Below are 18874 nucleotides of genomic sequence, written 5' to 3'. Positions count from 1 at the left end.
TACAACAGAATAAGATTTACAGATGTTAACCTAACAAATGCACATTAAAGCTGACAAACTATTTCTCAGGTCAGTATCACTTGTCATTGGCCACACCAGATACTGAATGTTACTTTTGATTTTGACCCCCCATTTTGTTCACAGACACATTATTCCATATTTGTTAGTCACATGTCTGTGGAATTTGTTCAGTTTATATCTCAGTTGTTGAATCTTGTTATGTTCATACAAATATTTATACGTTAAGTTTTCTGAAAATAAACGCAGTGGACAGTGAGAGGACGTTTCTTTTTTTGCTGAGTTTATATTCCTGAAGTCCTGTCAAAAACATAAAAAGTGAATATGGAATTGAAGGCAGAAATTGTCGTCACTGTCCCTGCGTATCAGAAGAGTAATGTGCTGTTTCCCTATGATGGTGTACAATAGTAGCTGAACGTAGCAAAGTAAACACATCAGTTACGTTTGCTCACTTTGTATAGTCTAGTCAGTGTCTTACAGCGCAATTGGTGGATACCAACACAATGTGGGCACTACAAGCATGTGAGAAAGTGAAGGAAAACACATCCTTACCAGTCTGAGCTGATGAAGCATCCACATTCACCCATACCACCAGACACAGGAGAGTCAGAGATGATTTCATGTTGATCAAATGGTAGATGCAGTAAAAATGGAAGGAGTAGAACATAAATAAACAGTTAATGTTAATGTTTGTCTACAGAGTTCCAGCCCCCAGGGAGCACTGAAGAGAACCACTGTCCAGAGGGACTGACGCAAAATACTGGAAAACTCCAATATATAGAATTTAATCAAACCTTCACTGCGGTAAAAACACAGGTATCATTTTTGTGAATGATATCATAAATAGGACTGGTGGAGTTATGTCACACATGCAGCTAACACAGACATATGGAAATGTCTGCTCTACCCAAAATTACAACCAATTAATTGCAGCATTACCACAAAAATGGAAGAGGCAAGTAGAAGGGGAAAAAATGAAGGAACTTGTATGTCGGCCCTGTATTAAAGAACATAAATGGTTAACGAAAAGTGTGATAAATAAAAACGTATACCAATTTCATTTACGGACCAAAAAACTGACAGCTGTGCCATATAAATTGCAAAATAGTTGTGAAGAGATTTTCGATGTACCCATTTCATGGCACATGGTTTATGAATTGATACGCAAAACAACGCCAGATTCAAAACTTCACATTTTTCAAATTAAATTACTATACAAAATTCTTGCAACAAATAAAATGTTATATGTATGGGGGATACAATGTTCCCAGCCCTGCAGATTCTGCTGCTTGGAGGCAGAGTCATTAGATCATGTATTTTGGTATTGTCCATATGTAGCTCGTGTTTGGACACAGGTCCAGGAATGGCTGAAGAATTGCAATATTTGACTAGAACTAACGCTGCAGATAGCAATACCGGGTGATTTGAAAAGCCATAGTCAGTCAATCAATAATATAATAATTATATTAGCAAAAATTGTTATTTTTAATGTACAATCTGTAGAAGCTATGAGAATAGAAAGGATCACTACTTTTGTGAAGCATCACAGCATAGTTGAAAAATATATGGCAAATAGAAATCCAAAATGGATGATGTTGAGAGACAGATGGGAGGGGTTGAATGGAGCTGAAGGGTGGGACTTTTACACCTGCATTGTTTGCTGTTTGGGGTTTTAGGCTGGGTTTCTGTACAGCACTTTGAGATATCAGCTGATGTACGAAGGGCTATATAAATAAATTTGATTTGATTTGATTTGATTTGATAACATGATAGTCAATGTAAAACATTTGAGGTCTGTAAAATGGATATAGGTTCATAAATTTGTGAAATAGCACAGTTACAAATAGGAATCAAACTGGATGGACATCAGAAATAGAGGAAGGACTAAAAACAAACAAAATATAACTATTGTAAAAGATTGTGTCTGTAAAATGTGTATGAGATGTATAAACTGAAGGTAGAAGCCTAACTTTTTATTAGTTTACTCCAATTGGGGGAAGGGTGGTAGGGTTTGCAAGGAATAATAAACATATATTCTTTAAAAAGTATGTATATCTACATAGGTATGTGTATGTACAGTGGGGAGAACAAGTATTTGATAGACTGTCGATTTTGCAGGTTTTCCTACTTACAAACCATGTAGAGGTCTGTCATTTTTATCATAGGTACACTTCAACTGTGAGAGACGGAATCTAAAACAAAAATCCAGAATTTTTAAGTAATTAATTAGCATTTTATTGCATGACATAAGTATTTGATCACCTACCAACCAGTAAGAATTCCGGCTCTCACAAACCTGTTAGTTTTTCTTTAAGAAGCCCTCCTGTTCTCCACTCATTACATTACATTACATTTAAGTCATTTAGCAGACGCTCTTATCCCGACTTACAAATTGGTGCATTCACCTTATGACATCCAGTAGAATAGTCACTTTACAATAGTGCATCTAAATCTTAAAGGGGGGTGAGAAGGATTACTTATCCTATCCTAGGTATTCCTTAAAGAGGTGGGGTTTCAGGTGTCTCCGGAAGGTGGTGATTGACTCCGCTGTCCTGGCGTCGTGAGGGAGTTTGTTCCACCATTGGGGGGCCAGAGCAGCGAACAGTTTTGACTGGGCTGAGCGGGAACTGTACTTCCTCAGTGGTAGGGAGGCGAGCAGGCCAGAGGTGGATGAACGCAGTGCCCTTGTTTGGGTGTAGGGCCTGATCAGAGCCTGGAGGTACTGAGGTGCCGTTCCCCTCACAGCTCCGTAGGCAGGCACCATGGTCTTGTAGCGGATGCGAGCTTCAACTGGAAGCCAGTGGAGAGAGCGGAGGAGCGGGGTGACGTGAGAGAACTTGGGAAGGTTGAACACCAGACGGGCTGCGGCGTTCTGGATGAGTTGTAGGGGTTTAATGGCACAGGCAGGGAGCCCAGCCAACAGCGAGTTGCAGTAGTCCAGACGGGAGATGACAAGTGCCTGGATTAGGACCTGCGCCGCTTCCTGTGTGAGGCAGGGTCGTACTCTGCGGATGTTGTAGAGCATGAACCTACAGGAACGGGCCACCGCCTTGATGTTAGTTGAGAACGACAGGGTGTTGTCCAGGATCACGCCAAGGTTCTTAGCGCTCTGGGAGGAGGACACAATGGAGTTGTCAACCGTGATGGCGAGATCATGGAACGGGCAGTCCTTCCCCGGGAGGAAGAGCAGCTCCGTCTTGCCGAGGTTCAGCTTGAGGTGGTGATCCGTCATCCACACTGATATGTCTGCCAGACATGCAGAGATGCGATTCGCCACCTGGTCATCAGAAGGGGGAAAGGAGAAGATTAATTGTGTGTCGTCTGCATAGCAATGATAGGAGAGACCATGTGAGGTTATGACAGAGCCAAGTGACTTGGTGTATAGCGAGAATAGGAGAGGGCCTAGAACAGAGCCCTGGGGACACCAGTGGTGAGAGCGCGTGGTGAGGAGACAGATTCTCGCCACGCCACCTGGTAGGAGCGACCTGTCAGGTAGGACGCAATCCAAGCGTGGGCCGCGCCGGAGATGCCCAACTCGGAGAGGGTGGAGAGGAGGATCTGATGGTTCACAGTATCGAAGGCAGCCGATAGGTCTAGAAGGATGAGAGCAGAGGAGAGAGAGTTAGCTTTAGCGGTGCGGAGCGCCTCCGTGATACAGAGAAGAGCAGTCTCAGTTGAATGACTAGTCTTGAAACCTGACTGATTTGGATCAAGAAGGTCATTCAGAGAGAGATAGCGGGAGAGCTGGCCAAGGACGGCACGTTCAAGAGATACTGGTCTGTAGTTGTTGACATCGGAGGGATTGAGTGTAGGTTTTTTCAGAAGGGGTGCAACTCTCGCTCTCTTGAGGACGGAAGGGACGTAGCCAGCGGTCAGGGATGAGTTGATGAGCGAGGTGAGGTAAGGGAGAAGGTCTCCGGAAATGGTCTGGAGAAGAGAGGAGGGGATAGGGAAGGGCGGGCAGGTTGTTGGGCGGCCGGCCGTCACAAGACGCGAGATTTCATCTGGAGAGAGAGGGGAGAAAGAGGTCAGAGCACAGGGTAGGGCAGTGTGAGCAGAACCAGCGGTGCCGTTTGACTTAGCAAACGAGGATCGGATGTCGTCGACCTTCTTTTCAAAATGGTTGACGAAGTCATCTGCAGAGAGGGAGGAGGGGGGGAGGAGGATTCAGGAGTGAGGAGAAGGTGGCAAAGAGCTTCCTAGGGTTAGAGGCAGATGCTTGGAATTTAGAGTGGTAGAAAATGGCTTTAGCAGCAGAGACAGAGGAGGAAAATGTAGAGAGGAGGGAGTGAAAGGATGCCAGGTCCGCAGGGAGGCGAGTTTTCCTCCATTTCCGCTCAGCTGCCCGGAGCCCTGTTCTGTGAGCTCGCAATGAGTCGTCGAGCCATGGGGCGGGAGGGGAGGACCGCGCCGGCCTGGAGGATAGGGGACATAGAGAGTCAAAGGATGCAGAAAGGGAGGAGAGGAGGGTTGAGGAGGCAGAATCAGGAGATAGGTTGGAGAAGGTATGAGCAGAGGGAAGAGATGATAGGATGGAAGAGGAGAGAGTAGCGGGGGAGAGAGAGCGAAGGTTGGGACGGCGCGATACCATCCGAGTAGGGGCAGTGTGGGAGGTGTTAGATGAGAGCGAGAGGGAAAAGGATACAAGGTAGTGGTCGGAGACTTGGAGGAGTTGCAATGAGGTTAGTGGAAGAACAGCATCTAGTAAAGATGAGGTCGAGCGTATTGCCTGCCTTGTGAGTAGGGGGAAGGTGAGAGGGTGAGGTCAAAAGAGGAGAGGAGTGGAAAGAAGGAGGCAGAGAGGAATGAGTCAAAGGTAGACGTGGGGAGGTTAAAGTCGCCCAGCACTGTGAGAGGTGAGCCGTCCTCAGGAAAGGAGCTTATCAAGGTATCAAGCTCATTGATGAACTCTCCGAGGAACCTGGAGGGCGATAAATGATAAGGATGTTAAGCTTGAAAGGGCTGGTAACTGTGACAGCATGGAATTCAAAGGAGGCGATAGACAGATGGGTGAGGGAGAAAGAGAGAATGACCACTTGGGAGAGATGAGGATCCCGGTGCCACCACCCCGCTGACCAGAAGCTCTCGGGGTGTGCGAGAACACGTGGGCGGACGAAGAGAGAGCAGTAGGAGTAGCAGTGTTGTCTGTGGTGATCCATGTTTCCGTCAGTGCCAAGAAGTCGAGGGACTGGAGGGAGGCATAGGCTGAGATGAACTCTGCCTTGTTGGCCGCAGATCGGCAGTTCCAGAGGCTACCGGAGACCTGGAACTCCACGTGGGTCGTGCGCGCTGGGACCACCAGATTAGGGTGGCCGCGGCCACGCGGTGTGGAGCGTTTGTATGGTCTGTGCAGAGAGGAGAGAACAGGGATAGACAGACACATAGTTGACAGGCTACAGAAGAGGCTACGCTAATGCAAAGGAGATTGGAATGACAAGTGGACTACACGTCTCGAATGTTCAGAAAGTTAAGCTTACGTAGCAAGAATCTTATTGACTAAAATGATTAAAATGATACAGTACTGCTGAAGTAGGCTAGCTGGCAGTAGCTGCGTTGTTGACACTACACTAATCAAGTCGTTCCGTTGAGTGTAATAGTTTCTACAGTGCTGCTATTCGGGGGCTAGCTGGCTAGCTAGCAGTGTTGTTTACGTTACGTTGCGTTAAAAGAATGACAATAGCTGGCTAGCTAACCTAGAAAATCGCTCTAGACTACACAATTATCTTTGATACAAAGACGGCTATGTAGCTAGCTATGTAGCTAGCTACGATCAAACAAATCAAACCGTTGTACTGTAATGAAATGAAATGAAAATGTGATACTACCTGTGAGTGCGACCGGGTTGTTGAGTTCAGTTCAGTAGACGTTGGCTAGCTGTTAGCTGTTGGCTAGCTAGCAGAGTCTCCTACGTTAAGGACGACAAATAGCTGGCTAGCTAACCTCGGTAAATTAAGATAATCACTCCAAGACTACACACTCTAAACTACACAATTATCTTGGATACAAAGACAGCTATGTAGCTAGCTAACACTAAACTAATCAAGTCGTTCAGTTGAGTGTAATAGTACTACAGTGCTGCTAATCTGTGGGCGTTTGCTAGCGTTTGCTAGCTGGCTAGCTGCTGGGCGAATAGCAGTGAAGGCTACGTTAGGGCGACGAAATACGATAATTATGCAATTATCTCTGATACAAGGACGGCTATGTAGCTAGCTAAGAAGAAATTGCTAAGATTAGACAAATCAACCGTTGTACTATAATGAAATGTAATGAAATGTAATGAAAAAGTTATACTACCTGCGGAGCGAAGTGCGATGCGACCTCTCGCTCCAACCCGGAAGTTGGACGGGTTAATTGTATTAACTGTACCTTTTTGAATTCGTTATCTGTATAAAATACACCAATTCACACACTCAATCAAACAGACTCCAACCTCTCCACAATTGCCAAGATCAGAGAGCTGTGTAAGAACATCAGAGATAAAATTGTAGACCTGCACAAGGCTGGGATGGGCTACAGGACAATAGGCAAGCCGCTTGGTGAGAAGGCAACAACTGTTGGCGCAATTATTAGAAAATGGAAGAAGTTCAAGATGACGGTCAATCACCCTCGGTCTGGGGCTCCATGCAAGATCTCACCTCGTGGGGCATCAATGATCACGAGGAAGGTGAGGGATCAGCCCAGAACTACACGGCAGGACCTGGTGAATGACCTGACGAGAGCTGGGACCACAGTCTCAAAGAAAACCCTTAGTAACACACTATGCCGTCATGGATTAAAATCCTGCAGCGCACGCAAGGTCCCCCTGCTCAAGCAAGCGTAAGCCCAGGCCCGTCTGAAGTTTGCCAATGACCATCTGGATGATCCAGAGGAGGAATGGGAGAAGGTCTGTGGTCTGATGAGACAAAAATAGAGCTTTTTGGTCTACACTTGCCGTGTTTGGAGGAAGAAGAAGGATGAGTACAACCCCAAGAACACCATGCCAGTCGTGAAGCATGGAGGTGGAAACATCATTCTTTGAGGATGCTTTTCTGCAAAGGGGACAGGACGACTGCACCGTATTGAAGGGAGGATCGATGGGCCATGTATCACGATATCTTGGCCAACAAACTCCTTCCCTCAGTAAGACCATTGAAGATGGGTCACGGCTGGTTCTTCCAGCATGACAACGACCCGAAACACACTGCCAGGGCAACTAAGGAGTGGCTCCGTAAGAAGCATCTCAAGATCCTGGAGTGGCCTAGCCAGTCTCCAGACCTGAACCCAATAGAACATCTTTGGAGGGAGCTGAAAGTCCATATTGCCCTGCGACAGCCCCGAAACCTGAAGGATCTGGAGAAGGTCTGTATGGAGGAGTGGGCCTCCCTTCTGCAGTGTGTGCAAACCTGGTCAACAACTACAGGAAACATATGATCTCTGTAATTGCAAACAAAAGTTTCTGTACCAAATATTAAGTTCAGCTTTTCTGATGTATCAAATACTTATGTCATTCAATAAAATGCAAATGAATTACTTAAAAATCATACAATGTGATTTTCTGGATTTTTGTTTTAGACTCCGTCTCTCACAGTTGAAGCGTACCTATGATAAAAATTAGAGACATCTAAATGCTTTGTAAGTAGGAAAATCTGCAAAATTGGCAGTGTATAAAATACTTGTTCTCCCCACTGTATATATGTGAATATGTATGCATACGTGTATGTATATGGATATATATATTTACCCAAAAATGATATGTGGGATTGGAAATGATGCAGACTATTATATTGATGAAAGCAGCAATCTTTCTGCAATATTAAGCTGATCCAACCCTTACATTTATTTTTTATTTTTTTAAAGAACAGTTCTTGTGAAAATACCCAATGTAGGAACTGTGTTGGTTCAGTCTATTAATAATAGGACACAATACAACTCATTTTAATTTGAATGATTTTAATTTGTAGTATTTTTAAGACCACTATATTAGATATCAGAATAAATAACTTGTGTTCTCGGTCTTCCACTATTGTTCAGCTACATGAGATAGAGACATTTCTACAGTAATCTGATGTGCTTAAATTAAGAGCTAAATAAGCGTTGAGTGGTACAGGTATCACTGTAGTTAGAATGTGGATAAGATCAAAACCTGGACTAACATAACCCTTACTGTACATAAACCTTGTTCACTGTATATTGACATGGCTAATGTTTGTTCCAGCAAGCAAGTGCCTCCTTTTCCCGTCAAGCCATGTTTTCAAAGGGCAAAAGGGGAGGGACAAAATCTATTTCTGCACCTTGGGAGTATGTCTGTACTGCCATGGCTCACCGTAGCCCCATATTAGCCAGCCAACTTGACGAACCATACATAACACATGACATTAAACGTTTTCTTGCATATGAGATTTGAAGGACAATATTCCTGCTTAAATGATCAGGATGCAAACAACAGGAAGGAACACGTCATCAAGGGAATATGTGATGATGATGCAGTTGAACATCACATAAACATTTGTCTGGTTGCTAAGATATTGTAAAACAATAGTTTGTGAATCTTTATAGTGAACTTTGAGAATTTCATTCCCAGCACCACTAACTTGAGAAAGCTTGGTTGTGTGTGTGTGATAATATTATTCCATGGAACCATTAAAATAATCAAAGTAGATGAGTAAATATGAACCAGAAGCACTTTATTTCATGTTGGACAATCGTGAAAAACCATACATTTATTCAGACAATGAATCTGAAAATAATTTGAGCAAACTATTGACAGGGGTTATTCATTGACATGTATGCCCAACAAGCAAGTGGCCATCTCTTTGCGTAAGACGAAGCCACTATTGGCAATGAGGCAAGTTCATGACCCCATTTATACACTGCTGATGAAATCCAACACTACCTGGGCTCAGTCTAAGATGACCAGTACACTTAAAAGTGGTATGATCTCCATGTGTGGCATAGACTTTTTGATCTTTCGGAGGATATTTAAATTGGATGTTCTGTGTGTTCATCAGCTCTTCATCCACAGTGCAGGGTTCTAAAATGAGAAGATTGTACAGGAATCAGTGTGTGAATGTGTCCTTCAAGGGCCACTGAAAATGAGCTGTTTTTCATTTTAATGAATGATATCACTATACCCATAGATCCTTGAGGAATGTCACTTGTCAATGCCTCAGGAGCATGGTTCAACAGTTACATTTCAACTCAGAATGCATTTTTAAATAGTAATTAATCAATTGATCTTGAATTCCATTCCTGGAATTAATCCATTCTGATCGTTAAGGGGGAGTTAGTATACGATTGGGTAGGAACTGGGCCAATGTTATTTTAAAGAGAACTTACTCAGACAGGTTATCGGTCGTGTCCAGATCCCGTCACGACACGTCTTGTACGCTGAAGGGGGATCAAGGATGTAGTATTTCTGGCAGACATATTCAACTGATTCTCCATTTCTGTAGCGTTCTCTGGTTCTGTCTCTGTCTCCGTTATTGACATGTGGAGGTGGTCCACAGAAATCCTTGGGCTCTAGGAAGACATGGGTGACATCAGAGAAATACTAGTGATGAAATGTACCAAGCTGCTATTTTCCCAGCAAGAATAGTAGTCCAGAAAACGTTCCTGCCTTTTCCAAAATGCGTTATTTTGCTACATTTTTTGTGAGTTGGAGATAATTGTAAATCTACTTAAAACAAGTAACTTGATTGGGAAGTGGAACAATGTGTCTAATCAATAAACATACAATTTACCATAACAAATTGGAATGGAGTGACTCCACTGTCCATTGACTGAGCAGATGACCTCTGATTTCCCCTTCAGAATATGTTTAGAGTTGCTGCACTCAAACTGCAGCCTGTGTCCAACCTTCATGGTGTTGTTTTGGGGAATTCCTATCACGTTCACATTCTTAATCTTCTCTGCAGCTTCACAAGTCACATCTATTATGGAGGGGGAAAAAAATAGAAAAATCACTAAATTGCTGTATAGCACATTTGCAAACCTGATGTAACTTCTGAAGGTACATATTGTTGTCGATAAAATGATTTGCTTAGTTTTGGCTAAAGTGAAATGTTTACCTTCACAGGTTGGGAAATGGTTGTTCCACACCCCCCCCGCGGCGCACACTACCTGTGGGTTTCCCTTCAGCTGGTGTGCTGGGTTGGGGCAGCTGAACTTGAGCTCATGACCGTACTGTATAACACCATCATCATCTGGCAGACCGCTCACAACCACCCGTCCATCTGTAGCCTCGGGGACACAACTCACCACTACGGAGAAAGATCATATTGCAGGGTGTTGTACAGTCTATAACTTCATGAACCCTCTGAGTTACAGTGTGCATTGTAAAAAGTAAGTAAGGCGTTATTCTGTATATACTATAATTAAGCAATAGGTCCTGAGAGGGTGTGATATATGGCCAATATACCACGTCTAAGGGATGTTCTTAGACACAATGTAACACAGCGAGCCTGGATACTTCTATTAGCCGAGGTATATTGGCCATATACCACAAACCCCAGAGGTGCCTTTTTTGCTATTATAAACTGGTTACTAACGTTAGATCAGTAAAACGTTATTGAGGGGGTCATACACATGGTAAACGGTACGATATTGTCAGGATTTGGCCAGGGTTGTTCCGGTTTTTGGTCACTAGATGCCCCCATTGTGCCTTTTGACCTTTTGTTTTCCCTTGATCCCCATTATTATTTGCACCTGTGCCTCGTTTCCCCTGATTGTATTTAAACCCTTTGTTTTCCTCAGTTCTTGGCTCTGTGTTTGTATGTTAGCACCCAGCCCTAGTACTCTGTGAACCTTTGTTGATCCCGGTGGACTCTCTTGTGGAATTCTGTTTTTTGTTCTTGTTTGTTTGTTTTTGAGTATCTTTTGAGGCTTTTTGTGCTATACCTTCCACTTTGTGGATTTACCTTTTTGTCTTGGAGGATTACCTTTGTTCTTGTGGAATTCCTTTTGAGGTTGTGGAGTTACATGTTTTCCTGAAGAACTTCACTTTTTACTTCATTAAATACACCGTCTCAAGTACTGCTGTGTCTGCCTCATCTTCTGGGTTCTGCCGACTATTCGTGGCTCAGTTGGTTAAGTGACTGTTTCTCACTCCGGAGACCGGGTTCGTAACCGGGTCCTGACAGAAACACAGAGCCAAAAATGAACCCAGAGGCAGCCAGTTCCCAGGACCTTGTTGCCATGCTGTCCCACCACCAGGAGACTGTCCAACGCCACGAAGCCGCCCTGGTTCAGCAAGAGGCCTTAATGGCTAGACATTCTCATCTTCTGTCGGAGATGCTGACTTCCATAAAGCAGATATCTGATAGACTTACCCTGGCAACAGTTCCCGTCCCAGTACCTCAGATTCACGTACCCATGGCAGTTAACCCTCTGGCTGAACCTCATCTTCCACCTCCTCAACGGTTCTCAGGTGATCCAAGTGCTTGTAAAGGGTTTCTCACCCAATGTTCTCTCTACTTCGAGCTGCAACCCTCGTCGTTCCCCACCGACCGGTCTAAGATCGCATATATCATCACCCTGCTGTCGGAAAAAGCCCTGGCCTGGGCTACTGCTGTGTGGGATGCCCATAGTTCCTGCTGTGCCAGCTACTCTGCCTTTGCTGAGGAATTCAAACGAGTGTTTCAAGGCCCAAGCAGTGGTCCTGACTCAGCCAAACAGCTCCTGACTCTCCACCAAGGTCGGCGCAGCGTGACGGACTATGCCATCCAGTTCCGCACGGTGGCAGCAGCGAGTGGCTGGAACAACGAGGCGCTCACGGTGTGCTTTCTGAAAGGCCTTTCCGACACTATCCAAGATGAACTGGCCACTCGGGAACCACCGGACAATCTCGAGTCCCTGATCAAGTTGGCCTCACGCATTGACCAGCGTCTGAGAGAGAGAGAACTCAACCGTAGACCTCTAGCCCTAATCAGTCCCAGCTCAGAGTCCCCACCTTTATCCTCGCTGGCTCCACCGGAACCCATGCAGATTGGACGCATCTCCCAGGCTGAGAGAGACCGCCGGATGAGGGAGCGACGCTGTCTATATTGCGGCAAACCGGGCCATTTCCGTTCCACGTGTCCCGGGCTCCAGGGAAACGCTCTGTCCCGTATAGACCGGGGGGAACTGTAACGGGAAACATAACCTCCTCCCATCCGTCCAACTCCCGTCTGCTCATTCCAGTCACCCTTTCCTGGGACAACCACAAGCTTCACCTTCAAGCTTTGGTAGACTCTGGAGCCGCAGGTAACTTCATGGATGGTGTCTGGGCGAAGGAGAATGGCGTTCCCTCTGAACCTCTAAGAGACCCCATGAGGGTTACTACATTGGATGAAAGCCCTTTGGGATCTGGACTTGTCACTCATGTCACTACCTCCTTGCGACTTTCAGTTTCACAACACCAGGAATTGATGAACTTTCATTTGATCTCCTGTTCCGAGTTCCCTCTCGTCCTTGGATACCCCTGGCTTCATAGCCATAACCCTCACATCGACTGGTCTGTGGGCACTATCAAGCAGTGGGTTCCTACGTGCCAAGCTACTTGTATTTTCCCGAATTCCCCGAGTTCTACTCCCGAGTCTTTAGAATCCATCGACCTGACCCGAGTTCCCGAGTGTTACCATGACCTCAAACTGGTATTTAGCAAACAGAGGGCCACCATGCTACCACCCCATAGACCTTATGATTGCCCCTACGAACTGTTTCCGGGCACTTGCCCCCCCAGGGGTCGGATCTTTTCCCTATCTCCACCCGAACGAGCTGCTATGGATACCTACATCAAGGACGCTCTGGAAGCAGGCCTCATGCGTCCATCCACCTCCCCGGCGGGAGCAGGGTTTTTCTTTGTGGCCAAGAAAGACGGTAGATTACGTCCTTGCATCGACTACCGGGGACTCAATGCCATAACCGTCCGTAACCGTTACCCGCTACCCCTTATGGCCACAGCCTTCGAGCTGCTCCAGGAAGCAGTTGTTTTCATTAAGCTTGACCTGCGGAACGCATACCATCTTGTGCGGATCAGACCTGGTGACGAGTGGAAGACCGCTTTCAACACGCCTACTGGTCACTATGAATACTTGGTGATGCCTTTCGGCCTGACCAACGCCCCAGCGGTGTTCCAATCGCTCATAAATGATGTGCTTAGGGATATGCTTAACATATTTGTGTTCGTTTACTTGGATGACATCCTCATCTTTTCGAGAACACACAAAGCATGTCAGACAAGTACTCAAACGCCTCCTAGACAGCCATCTGTACGTTAAGCCGGAAAAATGTGAATTCCATTAATCCCGAGTACAATTCCTGGGATTTGTAGTGGAACCCGGTCGAGTCCAAATGGACCCCAGGAAGGTAGGGGCGGTAGCGGATTGGCCCACCCCCAAATCCGTTAAGGAAGTTCAGCGTTTCCTGGGCTTCACTAACTTTTACCGCAAGTTCATCAAGAACTTCAGCTTGGTGGCAGCCCCTCTCTCAGCTTTAACCAAGGGTGGCAATGCAAGGTTTTTGTGGGGAAGAGAAGCTGAGACGGCCTTCCAAGGACTCAAGCAGCGCGTCCTCTCTGCTCCCATCCTGATACTACCGACTACGGATGAACCGTTTGTGGTGGAGGTAGACGCCTCAGAGGTTGGTGTTGGAGCTGTCCTGTCTCAGAGGGGTGAAGACAAGAAGCTTCATCCGTGCGCTTTCTTCTCACACCGGCTTACCCCGGCTGAGAGGAACTACGATGTGAGGGATCGTGAACTCCTAGTGGTTAAGATGGCATTGAAGGAATGGAGACACTGGCTCGAGGGGGCTTCTCACCCGTTTCAAGTGCTTACGGACCACAAAAATCTGGAGTATATCCAGCAGGCGAAGCGGTTGAACTCTAGCCTGTTCAGGATACCACGGTTTACTGCCCCTTCTGGAGGATTTGGGTACCCATATAAAACATGATACATTTTTGTCAAAAGTTGCTAATATATGCAAATAAAAAATATTATCGAATAGAAAACACTCTAAAGCTTCTAAAACCGTTTAAATTTTGTCTCTATGTAAAGCAGAACTCTCAAAATCTGCATTCTCCCAAACTATCTCTTCTCATCTGAAAAGTTGGGTCACCTTTGACGTCATCGCAAACACCCTCCCCAAACAGTTACAGCGCCAGGAAGAGTCTCCACGTGTTCAGCGTGATCTCAGCTTTCAATGGGGCTTCTCATTGTGAGAATCGCCCGCTCGCGAGAGTTTGAGCACGTGGTAAGCTCTCAGTCACTCAAAAAAACCTGTCACTTTTCTGTGCGCAATGGTCAAGTCCTCTCTCTTTTCCAAGATCGATTGAACGGTGCCTGTGTTTCTGTTTGTTCTCAAAATTGCTGTACACCTTTATAACATGTTAAAGCTTGATTATGAAGTTAGTTTGACAAGTTAACTCGACATATAATATATAATTTCGACGTTTTGATGCGCATCCACTTCAATTTTTGCCTACATTTTGACCGAAATGCGTGTATTTTGAGAACCGAAAGACGCAGACTTGAAAACTAAACGCTGGTTTGGTGAGTTAATCCCTTCCAGTTCTGTTGATGGAAGAACAGCAAAGGTAAGGAAATATTTATGTGTTAATTTTGGGTTTCTGTCGACTCCAAGGTAGAGGAGCCAGAATGGTACTTTTGGAGCGCCGACTCCTAGTTTAGCCTAGTGAACTCTACCTGTAACGTTAAAAATACATGTAACACAGCGATTGCATTTAGAATAAGTGTATCTTCCTATACATATGTAAAACATGCATATTTAGTCAAAGTTTATGATGTGTATTCCTTGTTAGCTGACGTTATCTGCCGGAGCTATTTAATTTCTCCTCACATTTTAGTAGCATTTTTTGAACGATGCGTAATTGTAAACAGAGATTTATGGATATATATAGCATATTATTGAAAAAAAATGAATGTACTGTGTAACATGTTATATTACTGTCATCTGATGAAGATTTCAAAAGGTTAGTGAAATGATTTTATTTTTAATCCTGCGTTTGTTGATTGCATATTTTTTCCTACTTGGCTATGCTAATGAGATATGTCTGCGGTGGTGGTTTGACATAAATATGTGCTATGTTTTCGCCATAAAACATTTTAGAAATCTGACTTGCTGGCTAGATAAACAACTTGTTTATCTTTCATTTGGGCTATTTTACTTGTTAATGTGTGGAGGTTAAATATTTTTAGGAATATTTTTGCGCATTGTGCGTTATGGTAATGAGCTTGAGCTGTAGTCACGCTACCAGCAGAGGAATAAAACTCCCTAAAAGGCTAGACAAGCTAGATGGTCTCTTTTCTTCAATCGATTCCAGTTTATCCTCACCTATCGGCCCGGGTCGAAGAATCTCAAACCGGATGCCCTGTCCCGAGTCTACGCTCCTGCCATTCGAGATGACACGGACATGCCTGTCCTTCCTGCTGCTAAGATCGTGGCTCCGATCTCGTGGCAAGTTGAGGACACCGTGAGACGAGCTCAAGCTATTGAACCGGACCCGAAAGGAGGTCCTGCCAATCGGTTGTTTGTCCCCAAGGCAGTGAGGACTCAGGTCCTTCTGTGGGGGCACTCCTCTCGCCTCACCTGTCACCCGGGCGTAGGTCGCACCTTGGAGTTCATCCAGCATAAGTTCTGGTGGCCTACCATAAGAGAAGACGTTGCCACTTTCGTCAATGCCTGCCCCGTGTGCTGCCAGGGCAAATCTTCTCACCTCCGCCCGCAAGGACTCCTTCACCCTTTACCTGTTCCCCACAGACCCTGGTCCCATATCTCGTTGGACTTTATTACTGGCCTTCCTCCATCCCATGGCAATACTACTATCCTAGTCATAATCGACAGGTTTTCAAAGGCGGCCAGGTTCGTCCCTCTGACTAAGTTACCTTCTGCCAAGGAAACGGCTGAGTTGGTAATTAATCATGTGTTCCGAGTCTTCGGCATTCCTCAAGATATGGTTTCTGACAGAGGTCCCCAGTTCGCCTCTAGGTTTTGGAAGGCCTTCTGCCAACTCATGGGGGCTTCTGCCAGTCTATCTTCAGGGTACCATCCGGAGTCCAACGGCCAAACAGAGAGGATGAATCAAGAGCTGGAAACCACCCTCCGATGTATGACTCGTAACAACCCGTCCACATGGTCGTCCTTCATTGTTTGGGCCGAATATGCGCACAACACCTTGCGCTCCTCCTCCACTGGTATGTCCCCGCACGAGTGTCAGTTTGGCTATGCCCCTCCATTGTTCCCGGACCAGGAGGCAGAAGTCAGAGTGCCTTCAGCCTTGAAGTTCGTCAGACGCTGTCGGCTTAGGTGGAGGAAGACCCGTCTTAATCTTATGCGTTCCTCACAGAGGTACCAACAACAAGCCAACAGACGTCGCCGTCCCGGGCCTACCCTGCGCCCCGGCCAGAGAGTCTGGCTCTCCACAAGAGACTTACCACTACGGGTGGAGTCTCGCAAGCTGTCCCAAAAATACATCGGTCCCTTTAAGGTTGCCAGGAGAGTTAACCCAGTTTCTTATCGCCTACACTTACCCAGATCCCTTAAGATTAATCCCACGTTTCACATTTCCTTATTAAAACGTGTTGTTTTTTCTCCCCTTGTCCCGGCAGACAGACCTCCGCCTCGTGTCATTGGAGGCCAGCCGGCTTATACCGTCCATCGGATACTTGATTCCCGCCGGGTGCAGCGGCCCTGGCAGTATCTGGTGGACTGGGAAGGCTACGGTCCCGAGGAGCGCTCCTGGGTTCCTGCCAAAGACATACTGGACCCTGACCTCATTCGTCAGTTCAGGGCCCTCCACCCTGATAGAGCTGGTAGGAACGTCAGGAGCCGTTCCTAGGGGGGATTCTGTCAGGATTTGGCCAGGGTTGTTCCGGTTTTTGGTCACTAGATGCCCCCATTCTGCCTTTTGACCTTTTGTTTTCCCTTGATTCCCATTATTATTTGCACCTGTGCCTCGTTTCCCCTGATTGTATTTAAACCCTTTGTTTTCCTCAGTTCTTGGCTCTGTGTTTGTATGTTAGCACCCAGCCCTAGTACTCTGTGAACCTTTGTTGATCCCGGTGGACTCTCTTGTGGAATTCTGTTTTTTGTTCTTGTTTGTTTGTTTTTGAGTATCTTTTGAGGCTTTTTGTGCTATACCTTCCACCTTGTGGATTTACCTTTTTGTCTTGGAGGATTACCTTTGTTCTTGTGGAATTCCTTTTGAGGTTGTGGAGTTACATGTTTTCCTGAAGAACTTCACTTTTTACTTCATTAAATACACCGTCTCAAGTACTGCTGTGTCTGCCTCATCTTCTGGGTTCTGCCGACTATTTGTGGCTCAGTTCGTTCAGTTGGTTAAGTGACTGTTTCTCACTCCGGAGACCCGGGTTCATAACCAGGTCCTGACAGATATATGACAGATTTAAGCCAATCAGCATCCATGAGCCAAACTACCCAGTTTATAATATTCAATGAATACATGGTTACCTTCACATAAGGGCAGGTGGTTGCTCCATCCTGCCACCATACAGGTTCTGTTGTCCATTTTGCTCACAATCTGATAACTACAGACATAAGTACATAAGTAAAGGTATTATTAAGTCTGTGACATCATTAGCAGTGTTCTAAGTTCAGCCCTGTACTAGACAGGCTGGATTCAGCTCCGTACTAGACGGGCTGGATTCAACCCATACTAGGCAGGCTGGAATGGGAGGACAGAGGGCTATTGGGGTGGGGGCTATTAACAAAAAAAAATATCATAAATAATAACGAAATTCAATCTCTAAAAGAAAAACTTGCCCGTCATTGCAAGTGTATTTGATAGTGGCTCCAAAGACAAAGTCATTTCCAATGTGGATCCTGTAGTGGCCATCGGCAGTTTCATCAGGGAGCTCACATGGTTTAGCTAGATGTCAGGAAACCGCAGGAAAACAAGATCATGATACAGTATGTAAGAAAGTGATATGTTAACAGATCTTTCAGAGTGTTTAACTAAGCTATTATGGGGTTATGCTAATCATAACTATTACCATAGCTATTTTGTTGAGGAAAAATGAACATACTAGCACTGATAATGTTGGGTTCTCACTTAGCTATCTTAAATGGATAGTTTGGGATTTTGGCAGTGAGGCCCATTATCTACTTCCCCTCATTGACAAAATCCCAAACTATCCCTTTAAAAAAATGCACGAACAATAAGTCACTCTGGATAAGAACGTCTGCTAAATGACTAAAATGTCAAATGTATAACAACAATATTGAATCTATAACATTGAAAGAAATACTCACGCTTGCATTTCCCCTGACGGACCACCACCCACTTATTCTTCTTACACTGAAAACTTATTCTGCCTGCTGGTACAAAGCCAAAGTTGCAGGAAAAAAGGACAATGTCGTCCTCTTTGTACTCATTTTTGATGCTTTCCTCAGTGACCCTGGCATCGGGCACATTTGGAAGAGGTCCACTGCACACTGACAGAGGAGCAGAGGAAAAACCTTTAGACAAACAGAGAGCTTGGCACTACAAAGTTCTATGTTGTTATTGACACAGCCTTGTTCTGTTCAGTGTTCTCTACCTATATAGTACTCTAAATACTCTAATTTGCTGACACCATTCAAACCGATGAGGGTTTGGAGTTTTAAAACCAATTATCTCAGAATCTTCTTTTAGCAGATAGAACCTTCATCCCCCCCTCAGCAACTGGTGAATACTAACACAATGTGGGCACTACAAGCATGTGAGAACGTGATTGAAAACACATCCTTACCAGTCTGAGCTGATGAAGCATCCACATTCACCCATACCACCAGACACAGCAGAGTCAGAGATGATTTCATGTTGATCAAATGGTAGATGCAGTAAAAATGGAAAGAGTAGAAGATAAATATAGAGTGTCTATCC

The 18874-nt window shown here is 45.2% G+C and overlaps 1 protein-coding gene across 1 annotated transcript in view; it reads right to left on the bottom strand.

Annotated features, from left to right (window-relative positions):
- cfhl5 (complement factor H like 5) overlaps positions 1-18874 on the bottom strand; it is a 207985-nt gene extending 189111 nt beyond the window's left edge. Inside the window, exons 1-7 of the mRNA XM_052524135.1 lie at positions 18741-18874; positions 18262-18468; positions 17773-17878; positions 17461-17537; positions 10065-10256; positions 9738-9926; positions 9334-9516 (exon numbers count right to left, since the gene is read on the bottom strand). Of these exons, the coding sequence (XP_052380095.1) occupies positions 9334-9516; positions 9738-9926; positions 10065-10256; positions 17461-17537; positions 17773-17878; positions 18262-18468; positions 18741-18810 (1024 nt within the window). The 5' untranslated portion in view covers positions 18811-18874. The remainder of the gene's footprint in view (positions 1-9333; positions 9517-9737; positions 9927-10064; positions 10257-17460; positions 17538-17772; positions 17879-18261; positions 18469-18740) is intronic.

The sequence above is a fragment of the Oncorhynchus keta genome, chromosome 1 (genome assembly GCF_023373465.1).
Source record: "Oncorhynchus keta strain PuntledgeMale-10-30-2019 chromosome 1, Oket_V2, whole genome shotgun sequence".
NCBI lineage: Eukaryota > Metazoa > Chordata > Actinopteri > Salmoniformes > Salmonidae > Oncorhynchus > Oncorhynchus keta.
The sequence above is the reverse complement of the archived record's forward strand: the minus strand, read 5'-3'. Positions and strand labels throughout refer to the sequence as shown.